Here is a 15,962-nt window from a genome sequence, read left to right as displayed (position 1 = left end):
ACTACACGTTCGCATTAAAAAGAACATACCCGTAGCCAGGGTGGGGGGGAGGCGTTCGCACCCAAAACTGTTTTATCAGTCACTGAGTAAGGTCAATGAAAGTGAAATTTCATATAAAAATGCTATATAACTTCAGTCTCTAAAGACAGATAGAAAGTAAAAAGTCACCAGAATGCAGGATTTTAAGTATCATTTAAAAAAAATTCTAAGGGGACGACCTCCACCCCCACCCCTGATTGCAGGAAGTGGACAGCCTCTCCCGCACCTACCCCCTTCGCCACTTCGTTGCTCAATAACTATCGTTGATGGGAAAATTCGCACCCCCTTTTCAAAACCCTGGCTACGGGCCTGAAGAAGCCTTTAGCTGCTACACATGAGGTAGAAGTACATGTCAAATGTGTAATTACAAAAAAAATATAGTAAATGTATTTGTGATGCACTCGTTGTAATTTTATATATTTACTTCTCGCTTCATTCATGAAGTTATTTTTGTAAAATTATGTTCGTTAAAATGTGCATGTTTTTGTGTTTACTTGCGAGCTGTTTCTTTCGTGTAAAGACGATAGTGTATGTAATCAGGTCGTCTCGATATTTATGTATAATTGATTCTATTCGTCCAGATTGTTTATGGTCTTCATTTCGAGTGTTCATTCAACCACAATATACATGTACATCATGCAACCGTATACTAGGATATGATCCTTCATATAGAAATTTTATAATGAAGGCAAGATACCGGTATTTGATATGAGCCGTGCTATAGGAAAAGGGGGTTTAATGCATGTGTGTAAGATGTCGTCCAAGATAAGCATGTGCGCCACTTTCCATCTGAGATCTATTTTGGGAAGGAAAAATCCCTATAAACGAAAAATGCCATGAACGCGGAAAGCGTCGTCCGCGATTAACATTTGCGACTGCACAGGCCAATCTTGGACGACACTTAACGCACATGCATTAAGCCCTGCATTCTCAGATCGAGGCTCATATGTCTGGTGCGCTCGACACGACGTTCTACTTCGAGGTGGAGTCATTTTCTCGGCGGTGGCATACCTGCGACAGGGAATATATACAACCTCGGCGGTGGCATACCTGCGACAGGGAATATATACAACCTCGGCGGTGGCATACCTGCGACAGGGAATATATACAACCTCGGCGGTGGCATACCTGCGACAGGGAATATATACAACCTCGGCGGTGGCATACCAGCGACAGGGAATATATACAACCTCGGTGGTGGCATACCTGTGACAGGGAATATATACAACCTCGGCGGTGGCATACCTGCGACAGGGAATATATAAAACCTCGGCGGTGGCATACCTGCGACAGGGAATATATACAACCACGGCGGTGGAATACAACATGTACCTGCAACAGGGAATATCTACAACCTCATTAGTTGAAGGATCAAAGGAAAATTAAAACTAGAACGAATTTGATATAATCATCACAATACGTTTTTGTTCTTTTGTGTTAACGTCTCAGCTTTAAACATGTTTTTTCTTTGTTCTGTATATGTTGTTACGAAACAAAGTTAATTTTTTTGCTAGGCAAACTTAATTGATGTGATAAATGTACCATTATATTGAGACCTTGACAGTTATTGAGTTTTTATGCCCCCGAAGGAGGGCATATAGTGATTGCACTGTCCGTCTGTCTGTCTGTCCTTCCGTCACACTTTTGCGTTTAGGTTTCGAAAAATGCTCATAACTTCTATGTCGCTTCAGATGTAACCTTCATATTTGGTATGCATGTGTATATGGACAAGGCCTTTCCATTCGCACAAACATTTTGACCCCCTTGACCTTGGCTTTGAACTCAGGGTGTGCGTTTATGTTTCGAAAAAAGCGTTTTTCGGGGGCATGTATCTTCCGATGGAGACAGCTCTTGTTGAATTGTTAGCTATAGTAGTATGATAAACTGTGTTAACTTATTTTTAAACGGCATGGTATTCAACAAGAAATTAGTCGAAACTAATTGTTTTCAAAAACGCGATGATGCTTCAATGCTATGCATCATTTGGACGCCCGATTCGTGTGAATTTTGTGTGTACGGACCTAAACATACTTGCTTTGATCTAAGACTAGGTTTACAAAAACATTGTTCAAAAATGGATCGCTTAGTTTAAATACATTACTCTTCTGGTTAAATGTGATTGCTCAAGGCGTATCGTGTGGAGCAAATACACTTGACTACGGTTAACCACATGTGCATGCTATGTGAGAAAGTATCGTGTGGAGCAAATACACTTGACTACGGTTAACCACATGTGCATGCTATGTGAGAAAGTATCGTGTGGAGCAAATACACTTGACTACGGTTAACCACATGTGCATGCTATGTGAGAAACTATAAAAAAAGAGATTGCAATTAACTGCACTGAACTATACAGCAAACAAACATCAAACATACAGCAAAGAGAAGTTTGTATTATATACAATATTATTTACCGTCGTGTACCTTGTTTTTAAATTACAAAGGTTCAAGAAATGCGCACAAATATAGCCAATAATTGTCAACGAAGTCTTCACTTTAGTAATTAGAAACACACTTAGAGCGTCATACACGTGCCGTCCTTAAAATGCAGGTACCGATTCGCGCGAACATTCGCCATTGCACGCGTCAGCCTTAAGAGACGCGTACCGTTACACGAGTCAGCCTTAAGAGACGCGTACCGTTACACGAGTCAGCCTTAAGAGACGCGTACCGTTACACGAGGCAGCCTTAAGGAACGCGTACCGTTACACGAGTCATTCTTAAGAAACGTGTACCGTTACGCGAGTCAGCCTTAAGAAACGCGTACCGTTACACCAGTCAGCCTTAAGGAACGCGTACCGCTACACGAGTCATTCTTAAGAAACGCGTACCGTTACGCGAGTCAGCCTTAAGACACGCGTACCGTTACACGAGTCAGCCGTAAGACACGCGTACCGTTACACGAGTCAGCCTTTAGAGACGCGTACCGTAACACGAGTCAGCCTTAAGGAACGCGTACCGTTACACGAGTCAGCCTTAAGGAACGCGTACCGTTACACGAGTCAGCGTTAAGTGTCTTAGAAAACGCGAGATGTACAAGAATCTATTTAGGCTTCTTTATCGTTTTAAAAAGTGTATGTTTTAGGATTGCTAGAAGATGAATATTCAAATGTTAAATGTATACTTTCGTGTTATAGTACATATTCCAATAATGTTCAGAAGTTCCATGGGATCAGTTTATCTAAACAATGTGTTTATATTTTACTATCTGAATCTCAGCCGAAATATATTATTATTGTTGTATCCAAAGTGTGAATTTACATCATACGTCAAAATTACGCCAGTAATTAATGATTGTATATCATTGCATTGTACAAACAACAATAAAACGTTAATTAGCTTGCGTTAACATCTTACGTAAAAGTTTGACGTATTGACGTCACGTGGTCTGTTTACGTTGACACTGATCGGTTAACACTGTGTGTGAATGTGGTTTATAAAGCGATACAGTCGTGTCGCTCATAAGTTTTTGTCGGCAATTAGGTAAAGGTGGTTATGGTTTCTGTTTAATTAAGGTTTATTGTTGTGATTTTGGTGTCAGCACATCTGTACATTTTTTTAATAAAAACAAGATATCTAAAACGACATAGTATTAGCCAGAGTGCTTGTTGCTGTTAACCTTTTGAAAACCGTTTCAAAAAATACCATTTAATTGTGCGAGGTAAAACACTATTTGTGAAAGTATAAAGGGGCGGCTTTAATTGCAAAACATAGTGAATACATATCTACTGTGATTTACAGGACAGTTGACTTGAAAAACAGTTACATTATTGAAAACAAAGCACACAGAAATGTTGCGGCTCGGAATGTTTGCGGCCTTTTTGATGTCTGTGGGCGTGGTATGGGGCCAGATGCCGGACCGGACCCCTAACACGAGGTACCCGTATGTGACCGACATGGACCATGAGGGCGCCTATGTGCTCAGGTAAGATACGCATTGGAATGTTCACATTGGCATAAATGGGATGCATTTTAACAAAAGAATCTTGAAAATGCTGCTGTCAAAACATGATAAAGCGAAATGCCTCGATACAGATTGATGAGATATGGCTCGACACGTCCTTATGTGGTGCTTGATTTTTTATGAATGCAATTAAGTTCTAATAAAAATTGAGACATGTAAAGACTTTCTCAGAAGCTCATGTACTCGGATACAGTTGAATGATTCTTTTTCGTGAATTCCAATTGGGCTAGTAAAATCAGTTCAACTTAAATTCTTCTATAACAATCGAATACTTATCAATATCATTTTCTTAACAATAGGAAACAAACGGTGAACCAAATCTATACAGCCCCAGTGTACATGCGTTATGTATGATATTAATAAATGGTAAACATACTTGTATAAAAACTTTCAGTGAATAGCTTAAAACATTAATTTATGGCATATACATATTAAACAAATAATTATGAATCTACAATAAAAAAAGCACAATTACGTCATATCAAAATGTGTCCAAATCTGTACATATTTACATCCGGCTTATGTTAGCTCCTGGTTGTGTCCATTTTAATAACTAAACTTCACAACAGACGGCCAATTGACCACCTTAAGAAAAAAAATGTTCGATGAGAAGGGTCCTGTATACGCATTGTTCATTACCAAATGGCAAATGGTTATTTATAACAGGGACCTATACAAACATCCCTGGTTTATAAGCTATCTATAAGCATAAAAAGGAAAATATCATCGAGCAATCGGTAAACATAAACTTTGGAATATGTATGTTGCTTTTGAAAGTTCTGTTAAGCATTTAGCAATTGGCAAATAAAAGTATGAAGTTAAAAAGAAGAGAAAATATGCAAGAATACAAAAACTTGTTGAATAATTTCTTAGGCGTTCCTATTGTGTTGTTTCATCACGTTTCCGCTATGTTTCGCTGGTTTTCAGATGGGGCCTTAATGCCACTCATATCTGGTTCGAGGTTCAAGTGAAAACTCTCGGTTACGTCGGCTTCGGCATATCGCGTGACGGACGCATGGTGCCCGCTGACGTCATTATCGGCTGGGTAGCCGGAAACCAGGTCCACTTCCAGGTAACTAGGTGTTGAGCAGATTGGGTGCGATATGCGTGCTAAATGGCAGACTTTTAAATAAGAGTTGATATAAAATGTTTATAGATATTTGGAAAGCGTGGACTGAATTGACCGTGCCACGAGATTTGACTGACATTTTGTTTAGCCATCCGGAAAGCATGTACTCAATTAACCTTTCCACGCGATTTGACTGACATCGTGTTAAGCAATGCGGAATGCATGTACAGGGTTAACCTTACCACGAGAATTGACTTAAATTGTGTTTAGCTATCCGGAATACAGGGAATCAGTTTACCTTAATTTGAGATTTGACTGATTTTGTGTTTAGACATGTACAGGGTTAAGCTTACCACGAGAACTGAGTTTAATTTTGTTTAGCTATCCGGAATGTATGGACTGAATTGACCTTAAATAGAGATTTTGTACACGACGTCAACGTCACCTAAGCTGTATAGCTCATTAGCAGTATGGCAATATGCATAGCATAACAGTATTGTATTATTTTGCATGTACAGTTGCTTGTAACAGTTCATGGATTTACGTTTTGTGTATACAATGTAGCCATATTCGTAATACATAATGAGTTTACATATTTATCAAATTGGACCCAATCCGTTATACTCCTTCAACAACAACTGAAGCATAACTTGCGTTAAAGAGCACGTGTCAAATAACGAAACATTTGGTTGCAATTTTTCTTCGTAGATACCATTAATAATTAATAAAACAATAGGAGTATTGTTTTTTCTGTATATAAATATGTTGAGTTGACGAGTAAATATACCGTTAAACATTTATATTCCTATTGTTGTCAGCCAACATGACATATTCATGTTCAGGTTTAATGTTTGTGATTTAGAGGCGAAATGTTAGTTAGTTTCGTCATAACAATCGAATATTGGTTAAAAAATAAATAATAGAATATTGAAAATTAGTATAATCATAGTTTCAAACATAACCGTTCTCACGAATCAAACAACATTTGCGTAAATAAAGTTTAAAGAATAAATAAATGGAGTCCACGTTGTAATTAAAACTGTGTAAACTACAGTGTCTGTAAATGCTTAGTATATGTTAAGCGATTTTTCTTCTCAAACCGTGCATTTATTTTGCCTGTAACGCCTATAGATAACTGAACTAGTTCTATGAAATATTAACTGAATGTTCCACTCTACATTCAGGCATACAAGGTATTGGAACGCCGACAGGATATCGAAATAATATCACGCTTATACACCGTTGGATATTTATAAAATGTAAAAACGTTAGGAGAAAATCCATGCGTGAAATTTAATAGTACTATTTGACAGAAAAAACGTGTAAAAGTAAACACTACTCGACCTTTTTAATGTGTCTTCAGTTGCATAATTGTTGAAATAAGATTAATTATGTTTGGTCTGCATATTTATTACTATGACGTCCGTTTCGGGTTATAAAACTTGTACATTAAATACCAAATACTTAAAATGTATTTTGGAATTTATGAATAAACATTGTAAGAGACATGCATTGTTTTAAACGTTAAATTAAGGGGAATCTAACGCCGTGAATAAACCGTTTTAAATTCGAAGCATTTTAAAAATGAACAAAATTGTCATGTAAACTAACTGTGTAATAAGTTTTATATTTAAAAAAACGACCAATATATAACCTTATTTGTTTAGTTGCCATTGTAAAAAGAAAAGATCATCCTAAATTGTTAATGTTTTCTGCATTTGATAATGGACGCATATAGGTCCAATATCGTTAAAAGAGTTTTGGTAATTGTAAGCATCACACAATAACTTCAGAAGTATGATCTTAAGACATTAGACAATAGATGTCTGCTATAGTCAGTATATTGTAATGTGTAATCGCGTGTATCATTGAGAAAACAATTCCGGTAATTATAGGTTATTAGACGTTTCACTGTACAATACGGAGATATATTTGGACGAGCACACAGTTTGAAGTCATATTGGACGAGCCGTTAGGCGAGTCCAATATGACTTCAAACTGTGTGCGAGTCCAAATATATCACGTATTGTACAGTTTAAACGTCTAATAAACTTTTTATTCTATATCCTCATTACCAAACCAGCTTTCCGTATTTTTATTTTCATTCATTGATTACGCACTTTATGACGTATCTTGTGTGACGTCATTTCTCTGACGAAACATACTAGGATAAGCAAGACTCTGCATTTTAGGGACAACAATATGGAGGTGGTAGTGTTTAATAAATCTAGTAGCAAATTATACCATTTTGATCGCATTGAACGAATCCAAAAGGCAAAACGTATTTCGGAGTGTGTGTTTGTCATGCATAATTGTTAACTTCGATAGGAATAAAATAACTCGCTCCGACAGCATTACGAATTCGTAAATTGTGTTTTGGCCTTTGGGTCAGAATGGTGAGCATGTGTACAAACGCTATCAACAAATACTGTGGTTTAAAATGCATTTCGATAAATGGATGGAAGAACAGAAAATGGAAAATGGAAATGCATATCATTGTAACTTAGATGTAATTAGGCTAACATTGGATTAAAGTTGTCATTTTGTTTTGCTGTTGCATATTTGTTTTCAATTTCTAGCAATAACAATATCACTTGCTTTTGCATTTTTTTTTTAATTTCTAACAATAAAAAATAATTAAATATCACATTCTCGATTCGTTTTTTTATTTCCTCTCATATTTTCAATAGGAAAGTATTAAAAAGAGACATACAAGCAAAATATCGCCTGTGTTAATCGATTATAGTACATTCGGATACTTTTTCTCGGTAACGGCTTTTATCGTTATAAAACAATTGCTTAGTGCACTTGTACTCAACTGTCCAATATGGAAAAAATACAGACTTTTTGGATCCAATACCGGAATATATTGGACGGTCACGTGGTACATATGAAGAATGCCGATTGGATGAATTTATTGGATATAGAATAATAGCCTATATTACAATGATTTTAAAGACTACACGCAGTGCAAAATAAATGTACCATTTAATTTATTGTATAGCATTTAAGTCATGGCTATCAGACAGAGCCATATGATGCAACGCTGTTCAATATATCAGGACTATCAGTCGAAATGTTTAAGCCATTTAGTGCTTTGATCTCCGTGTATTGTTTCAGGACTACCACACGGAGCGGTACGAGGCGCCCACAGTCGACTCGTCCCAGGACTGGCTGGTCGACTACGGGTACGAGGAGGCTGGCTGGACCGTGTTGGGCTTCACTCGGGCACTCGACACCTGCGACACGCTGGGCGACTTCAAGATAACCGTACGTCAGATGTTGATACGCTTGACGTTTGTTGGAAGTCAATATGTGTTATTTAAATGTGTTTTGCTGACGAAGATCGTCGAACAAAAGTATTTTTTATTGTGTCCTTATTTGGCAAAACTATTAGTAGCTTTATGGTAGAACAACGTTTTTTTAATGGTCTAGCTTTACGGTACGTGTTTCTATAACAGTTGTAAATCCCTGTCATGTGATTTGTATGGGTCGATTTAAGCTGTTACATGTGTATCTCGATTTGTTGAAAACAAACTTGCGGCATCGTTACGTAAAGCGCTTGGTTGTTTCAGAGGGACACACAGCGTCTTATCTATGCGTACCACACCGAGGACCCTGACGTCACCAGCCCCAACCCCCTGATACGTCACACCGTGAGAGGCCGGAAATCGGTGTCTCTCATGACTACGTCACATCCGCCCGCGGAGCTTCCTATCGACAGCAGCGTGATTGACTTCACCAATGACAACGTAAGTCCGTAACTTTAGCTTTCGTATTTTGTTCCGTTGTGATCTTTTCATTTACCACGTTGGGGTTTTAAGGCCACGGTCACATTTGTGATCTGTTGTTTCAAGATCAAATTATGACGGAATTTGGAATCGCGCTCCGATTATGATTATTTTGCCGTTTTTGACATGTTGCTCCGAAATTCGTATACCTCAATTTTTTAGTTAACGATCGAATTTGGATAATTTGATTTTAGTTCATAAGGTTTTGAAGGATTTTGTTTTCAGATTATTTGGGTGGGTTTGTTTTCTGTTAATTGGGTCCTGATGTTTTCAGTTTTCGATCCCGGTTGCAAATACGAGTACGTACAACTGTCGCCTGTTCGACCTCAGCGACGTTAACGTTAAATATCACATCATCAAGGTGCGTATACATCCATTAAGCTCATACGATGATATAACTTAAATAATGTCGATCAGACAGTTAGTGCAACAGGACATTTTATTATATGATATTAGGATGCTTTGTAATGATTGTTTTTTAAATCGATGAATACATTTAAAACGTTTTATCATATAACTAATGCTATGTGCATAAATGCTTATCGCAAATATGCACTCAAGCGTCTTTAATATTATTACCATTACTCGCTGTATGCCGGCGATGACGGACTTTTAAAGCTAAAATGCGACGCCTATTTTTCAGATGTCACCGGTGTTCAGCCCCGGTATGGAGCAGTACGTGGACCACATGGTCCTCTACAGGTGCCGCATCGCAGACCCCGCCAGCCTACTCGTGAACGGTGCGAGCTTCAACTGCTTCTCGGACGCGCCCGATCACGTGCAGTTCTGCCGCGAGCACGTGGCGAGCTTCGGGCACAGGAACAAAGAGGTGATCACACCGTGGTCGCCTGATCCTAGTGTTAAATATGGCATCGTGGTGTATTTCTTTACCGAAATAATGACTTCGGTTGTCGATAATGATGCAAAAACATTGGTGTAACTGTTTTATTTGTAATTATCTGTGATAACTTTACTTTACGCAAACGCCTGTTCGTTGAAAGCATTTTTGTGTTGGAAAAGTGTTTGTTGTTGAAATAAAATACGGTTGAACAAAATATCTAATGGAATGATGTACTAGTAATCTATTTTATATCCAGTAATATTGTTTCATAATCTGAAAAAAAGAATGTCGATTCTTTTTTTCCGAAATGCAGCTACTAATCTACAACAAGCTTAATATGCGGTACATTACCTTTACAGGACTTCTACCTACCGGAAGACGTTGGTATCCCTATCGGGGGCACGGGGGAATCGAACCTGTACGTGCTGGCCACACACTATGTCAATGAGCTGCAAACACCAAGTAAGTACCCATCAGACGTGTGCATGGACTAGATATGTAAAGTGTTCAACATCCACATTCGGATATTTAATTGAAAATACAAATATGTGTGTATGTTTATTGGAAATAAGGAGGATATTTTTATTGAAAATGTTGTAAAAAATCAGCGAGAAGTACATATCGGTAATCGGGTACACATCAACTAACGTGATATATATCTGCATGTATTTGTCATCTATTTTCGAATTTATAATAACAAATAGATTACTGCATTAATAGGTTATCTATAAAATTCGATTTATGGTCGAATTTCATTTAACCCGCGTTTAAAAACATAATAGTGACATAAGTATGTTAAGAGAGCCAATAAGCATGAAATGACAAGATCCCGTAAGTAGGAAATCCACTTTTACAAAAACCCGTCTATCGCGCAGATCTTGTGGACAGTTCCGGTATCCAGCTGACGTACACAGCGGACCTGCGGACCAACGATGCCGCCTTCCTGTCCATGGGTAACATCATCAGCCCCAACTGGCTGCAGTACATCCCCCCGGGCGAGCCGAGCTTCCAGCAGCGGGCATACTGCTCCGAGCGCTGCATCCAATGGGTAAGAACGTTCGAAACAACTAATCTCATTGATAAATGCATGCAATGGTAAGAATGTCATTGAAACTTATATTATTGGACGCTGCATTTAATGGGCAAGAATGACCATAATAATGTATGCCATCGAACGCTGCATAACATGGATAAGACTATCCGGAAAAATATTGATCACGGTTTTAAATCTGCTTACCGTTTAAACCTCTTACCCCTAAGATAATATTTTTACCTGTTTTGAGTCCATGATAAAATCAAATTAATTAAAGACTTTTCTGAAAATATTCAAGTTTAAAGATAATATGTTCATCCCTTAGATACTGATGAGCAGCAAACAGCATAAAACCTGAATAGTCTGTGAGTAATTAGAAGTTTTTTCTGGTTTAATGCTGTTAGTATATTATAGCAATTTCCACTTTGTTCCTGATTAGGAAAGAATTGAACAAAATGCAATCCTGCAGGTGAAACTCCAAGACCTACTGTTATAATGGCTGCCTTATCTAGGAGTATTTGCCGCATTGGTGCGCCTAATGTTGCCAAAATGTTATTGCATGTAACCTGCTGGACGAACCAACGCAGGGGGAGCGCACACACTGATTCGAACGCAAGCCAATGATCTGGCTTCGACTTTGATAGCTTTATAAAGATAAACAAGTTCATTTCAACCGGTAGCTCATCCTCTATTTTGGCAAGTGATGACATTTTTCTATTTTTAAAAACTGTGACCTGCACTCTCAATGTAGATCTGCATATAAGCTGTCTACATGCACACTTTCAGCCTCAATGTAGATCTGCATATAAGCTGTCTACATGCACACTTTCAGCCTCAATGTAGATCTGCATATAAGCTGTCTACATGCACACTTTCAGCCTCAATGTAGATCTGCATATAAGCTGTCTACATGCACACTTTCAGCCTCAATGTAGATCTGCATATAAGCTGTCTACATGCACACTTTCAGCCTCAATGTAGATCTGCATATAAGCTGTCTACATGCACACTTTCAGCCTCAATGTAGATCTGCATATAAGCTGTCTACATGCACACTTTCAGCCTCAATGTAGATCTGCATATAAGCTGTCTACATGCACAATTTCAGCCTCAATGTAGATCTGCATATAAGCTGTCTACATGCACACTTTCAGCCGCAATGTAGATCTGCATATAAGCTGTCTACATGCACAATTTCAGCACTATACATCCATTCAAACTGAATTCATTCAGCGGAGGCTTTTTTTCTATCGTCAGTAACGTCACATTGACCCTTACACGACTGATCCCAAATACCTCTTCATGCGTTTTATTAATGCATGATGCAAAACATTTACATAAGCATTAGCTGATAAGAACTAAAGATGACCAGAAACCACCGGTGTTACGCCGTCCGCCCACCCGCCCGCCCGGTCGTTAACCATCCATGCAGTCCGCCCACCCGCCCGCCCGGTCGTTAACCATCCATGCATTCCGCCCACCCGCCCGCCCGGTCGTTAACCATCCATGCATCAATCTAAAAATATCCTCATATCAGTCTTATTGTCCATTAGTTTTCCCTTTAGATAATGGGAGCAACAGAAGTAAATGAAATGGCAATTTCTCTCCTCAGGGAATGAACAGTACTCAGAACGCGCTACCGATGACAGTTGTTGGAGCCAAGTTCCACTCGCACGATCTTGCAACGGAGATGAAGTTACGTCACGTAACGAAGACGTCTTCCGGTGCGTACGTGGAGAACCCCTGGTTGGCGTATGACGGCGCCTTCGACAGTGACCAGCAGGCGTTCCGCGTGGCAGAGAAGCGACGTAACGTGTCTTTCGTAAGTTGCTGTCTACAAAGCTTCTGTTTTGAATACTCTTAATATCAATTTATTTTGCTATACATATAAAAGAAAACAGATCACTTGCCACTGGCGTTTTTCGTCTAGAGCAAATACTTGTTTAGTGAAAAGTTAATAGTTAACTATCTTCTTATGAATAATATTTCTCATATTTTAACATTTTGAGCGCCTGCTAGTGACGCATACTTAATCGTTCGGAATGCCGGACGTTGTTCGGATAACAGAAATATAAACCGCAACCCTTATGCTTTCCACACACATGTATTCACGCTCTATGTATTCTATGTACATATACACACGTGAGCTTGTCAAAAGATTAATATAATTAAACACATGTCGATGTCACGTATGTTGATGGTATTGATGCTGCTTACAGACTGATCACCTGATGCTGGAGTGCACCTATGATTCCTCGACCCGAGGCTTCCCCACATTGGTAAGTTATGTTTGTAGTACGAATATACTGTATACAAACGATATAACATATTAACCCATTTATGCCTAGTGGACTCTACCGTCCTTCTAAATCGGATCAATTTATTTCCAAAATTAGGGATGTCTAGTATATTTATTTCTATATTTAGAATATTTCTTACAGAAAATTATTTAAGCAAACAGCGAAGACCCTGATGCGACGCCGCATCATGCGGCGTCTCATCTGGGTCTACGCTGTTTTTCCAAGGCATTTTTTCTAGACGCAAGGCATACATGGGTTAAGAGTATGTGTTGTTTAAAAGTATGCCTTTTGTGCGTTCCGTGTAGATAATGCTAAACATATAAGTATTGATTAATTTTATTTACTTAATCTGGTATGCAATATCGTCTTCAACAGTCAATATATCGTGAAGTGGGGATGGTAATTATAAAGATAACACGTAATTAATTACATACACGCAATTAGTAGATTAACATTAAAGCTTCGACAAACTCTATAAAAAAATCACAACCTGTGTCGGCTGTTGATACAGAAGCTCCTTAATTGGGCTCGCCCTGAGGCCAGCTTGCCCCGTGGAACTATCCATTCTCACTAAATGACATACGCACACTCTAGTGGCGATGCCCATGTGTCCAGGCGTTTGATAGCAATTTTAATAACTCACACCTCTACTCCAGGGTGGGTGGCATCCCGACAACGAGCTGTGTCGAGCCTACGTTCTCTACTACCCGCGCAAGATGCTAGAGGGATGTATGAGCTGGTCCAACTACGACCAGCTGCGAAATCAAATCGGCCAGCCGGTGAACGGAAGTGACGTTTTTAACACCCTGCTCGCCACTGATTGGTCGAACAACAACGTGATGCGCGTTAACCTCAAGCACGCCCTTCAGAACTCCATCGAGAACGCCCAGTGCTGGTCCTCCAGACAAGATCCCTCGGTAGGCACAATAGAATCGGAGTGTTATGTTTCGTGTAGCAAATCATACCATTTGGTTCCTGGTATTTTGTGGTCTTTTGAAGGGAAGGTTCGTGCATTGTGGGATTTAAATCGCAAGTTTTCATTTCAATAGATTGCATAGGCATTTAACAATGGTGCATTGCTTCAACTTCATAGCTGGTCATAAACAGTTACCTTTAAGCTGTTTGGTTTTATTTGCGGCTTTCTGATCATATAAGCTCCCATGGATTTGAACCTCGTTTTGGAAAAACAGGGCTTTCTGCATGTGTGGACTGCACAATATGATCAGGGACTTAACCTTCCGCTTTTATAAAATGTTTCGTTTAAAGGAAGTATCTTCTTAGCGAAAATAAAGTTTGGGCGGAAAGTGTCATGCCCGATTAACCTGAACGAACTGCACAACCTAACTTGGGATGACACGCAATTTCATTAAGCCCAGTTTTCACAGAACCCAGCTCTATTTATATGATGACGTCATACTGTCTATGTCAATGGCGTCTTACATTTGTAAGATATTTCTTGTGTGTGTTTCCAGTACGCCGTGGACTGGTTCCAACAGACTGATATCACCATACAGACACCGTACCAGCCCACAGAAACACGCACCTGCGTCTAGATGGCGTCACGAGAGGGTGTAATATCAAAGATGACGTTATAACGTCAAAGTGCCATGAGTGTTTTTATTATATCCGGTTAATTGAAACACAGACTGACCCGAGTGCCATGGTGAAAACATGTATATCATCGTGTAAAAACGTGTTAAACGGATAACCCACTTACAGAACCATTTAAAACATGAGGCTGTTCTTATTAAAGGGGCCTTTTCACAGATTTTGGCATTTTTTAACTTATTCATTAAATGCTTTATATCGATAAATGTAAACATTGGATCGTAAAAGCTCCAGTAAAAAATCAAGAATAAAATTAAAAAAAGGAAAAGAACATTGCCCGGCCTAGGTTTCGAACCAGTGACCCCTGGAGTCCTGCCAGAGTCCTGAAGTAAAAACGCTTTAGCCTACTGAGCTATTCCGCCGAGTACATATACTTGAAGTATTTTATACCTTATATAAGCAATCTTCGTAGTTTCACAAAATTTAACGACAAAAACAGAACTCTCCAAATTATTCAATCGTTTCGCGTTGCAACGCTTTATATTTTTTAGGTTTTAAAATCGTCAAAAGATGCAAATAATGGCTATATTAGACCATGGTAAATGTTCAGTATTACTGTTTCCTCACAAATATCATAACTAAAACGAAAATTTGCGAATCTAAAACAACTTTTTTCAATTTTGTCAATTTACCAAAGCGTGAAAAGATCCCTTTAAAGTCTGATACTTGTGAATACAATAACATTTTGTTTCAAAAGCATAAGTTTGTGAACAAATCTCATAAACACGACATCAAGTAAATGACTGATATTTATTTAACATATCTTGAATAAGACTTTTTGTAAAAAACGGATTAAGCACAGTGAGGTGATTAACATATCACATTTGGTTCAATTGAATTTTAGATTATATGGCTATAGAGTAAACTGCATTCTATCCTGAATGCACTGTACTTTACCATTTAAATGATTTTATTACTTCCCTTCTCAACATCGCAATAAGCACAATATGGTTTCATTAAGCGATTAAAGTCTGAAGAATGTGTTTTCAACTTTATTAAATGAACTATTCCTTGTTATTTGTTTATTTGTATTAACATTTTAAACGCATTGAGACGTTATGCTATTTTAAATTTGTTTATGTCATGGTTAATTGTCTCATACATCACTAGTGTTCACAGTAAACGCACCTCAACACGCGATGAGTATGACAGGGATGCACGAACTAACTAACAGCTGCTTTTTTTGCTTACACAGAACGCAGTGTAATACAAGGGATTACGAGTGAAAACTAACTTTAAAATTCATAATAAACGTCCATGTCCGGATTTGAAACTTTTAACATTTTCTTAATTGGCACCGAGAGTTTTTCGAATGAA

The 15,962-nt window shown here is 38.4% G+C and overlaps 1 protein-coding gene across 2 annotated transcripts; it reads left to right on the top strand.

Moving 5' to 3' along the window:
• The first annotated feature begins 3,567 nt into the window (after positions 1-3,567).
• Positions 3,568-14,784, top strand: LOC127839307 (DBH-like monooxygenase protein 1). 2 transcript variants are annotated; one of them, XM_052367606.1, is made up of 12 exons: positions 3,568-3,964; positions 4,931-5,075; positions 8,193-8,342; positions 8,648-8,824; positions 9,138-9,224; positions 9,507-9,692; positions 10,064-10,166; positions 10,580-10,752; positions 12,350-12,559; positions 12,957-13,016; positions 13,694-13,954; positions 14,510-14,784. In XM_052367606.1, the coding sequence occupies exons 1-12, from the start codon at positions 3,831-3,833 to the stop codon at positions 14,588-14,590; spliced, it is 1,767 nt and encodes a 588-aa protein (XP_052223566.1). In that variant the 5' UTR covers positions 3,568-3,830; the 3' UTR covers positions 14,591-14,784. The 2 variants fall into 2 exon arrangements, with proteins under 2 accessions (XP_052223566.1, XP_052223567.1); XM_052367607.1 differs by lacking the exons at positions 3,568-3,964; positions 4,931-5,075 and adding an exon at positions 7,199-7,280.
• The last annotated feature ends 1,178 nt before the right edge of the window (positions 14,785-15,962 follow it).

The sequence above is a fragment of the Dreissena polymorpha genome, chromosome 7 (genome assembly GCF_020536995.1).
Source record: "Dreissena polymorpha isolate Duluth1 chromosome 7, UMN_Dpol_1.0, whole genome shotgun sequence".
Lineage (NCBI taxonomy): Eukaryota > Metazoa > Mollusca > Bivalvia > Myida > Dreissenidae > Dreissena > Dreissena polymorpha.
This window is presented reverse-complemented; position numbering and strand designations above follow the sequence as displayed.

Coding starts and splice junctions, on each gene's coding strand:
- LOC127839307 (XM_052367606.1), top strand. CDS start 3,831: ATGTTGCGGCTCGGAATGTTTGCGGCCTTTTTGATGTCTGTGGGCGTG. Junction 3,965..4,930: donor GAGGGCGCCTATGTGCTCAG/GTAAGATACGCA, acceptor GCTGGTTTTCAG/ATGGGGCCTTAATGCCACTC. Junction 5,076..8,192: donor GAAACCAGGTCCACTTCCAG/GTAACTAGGTGT, acceptor GTATTGTTTCAG/GACTACCACACGGAGCGGTA.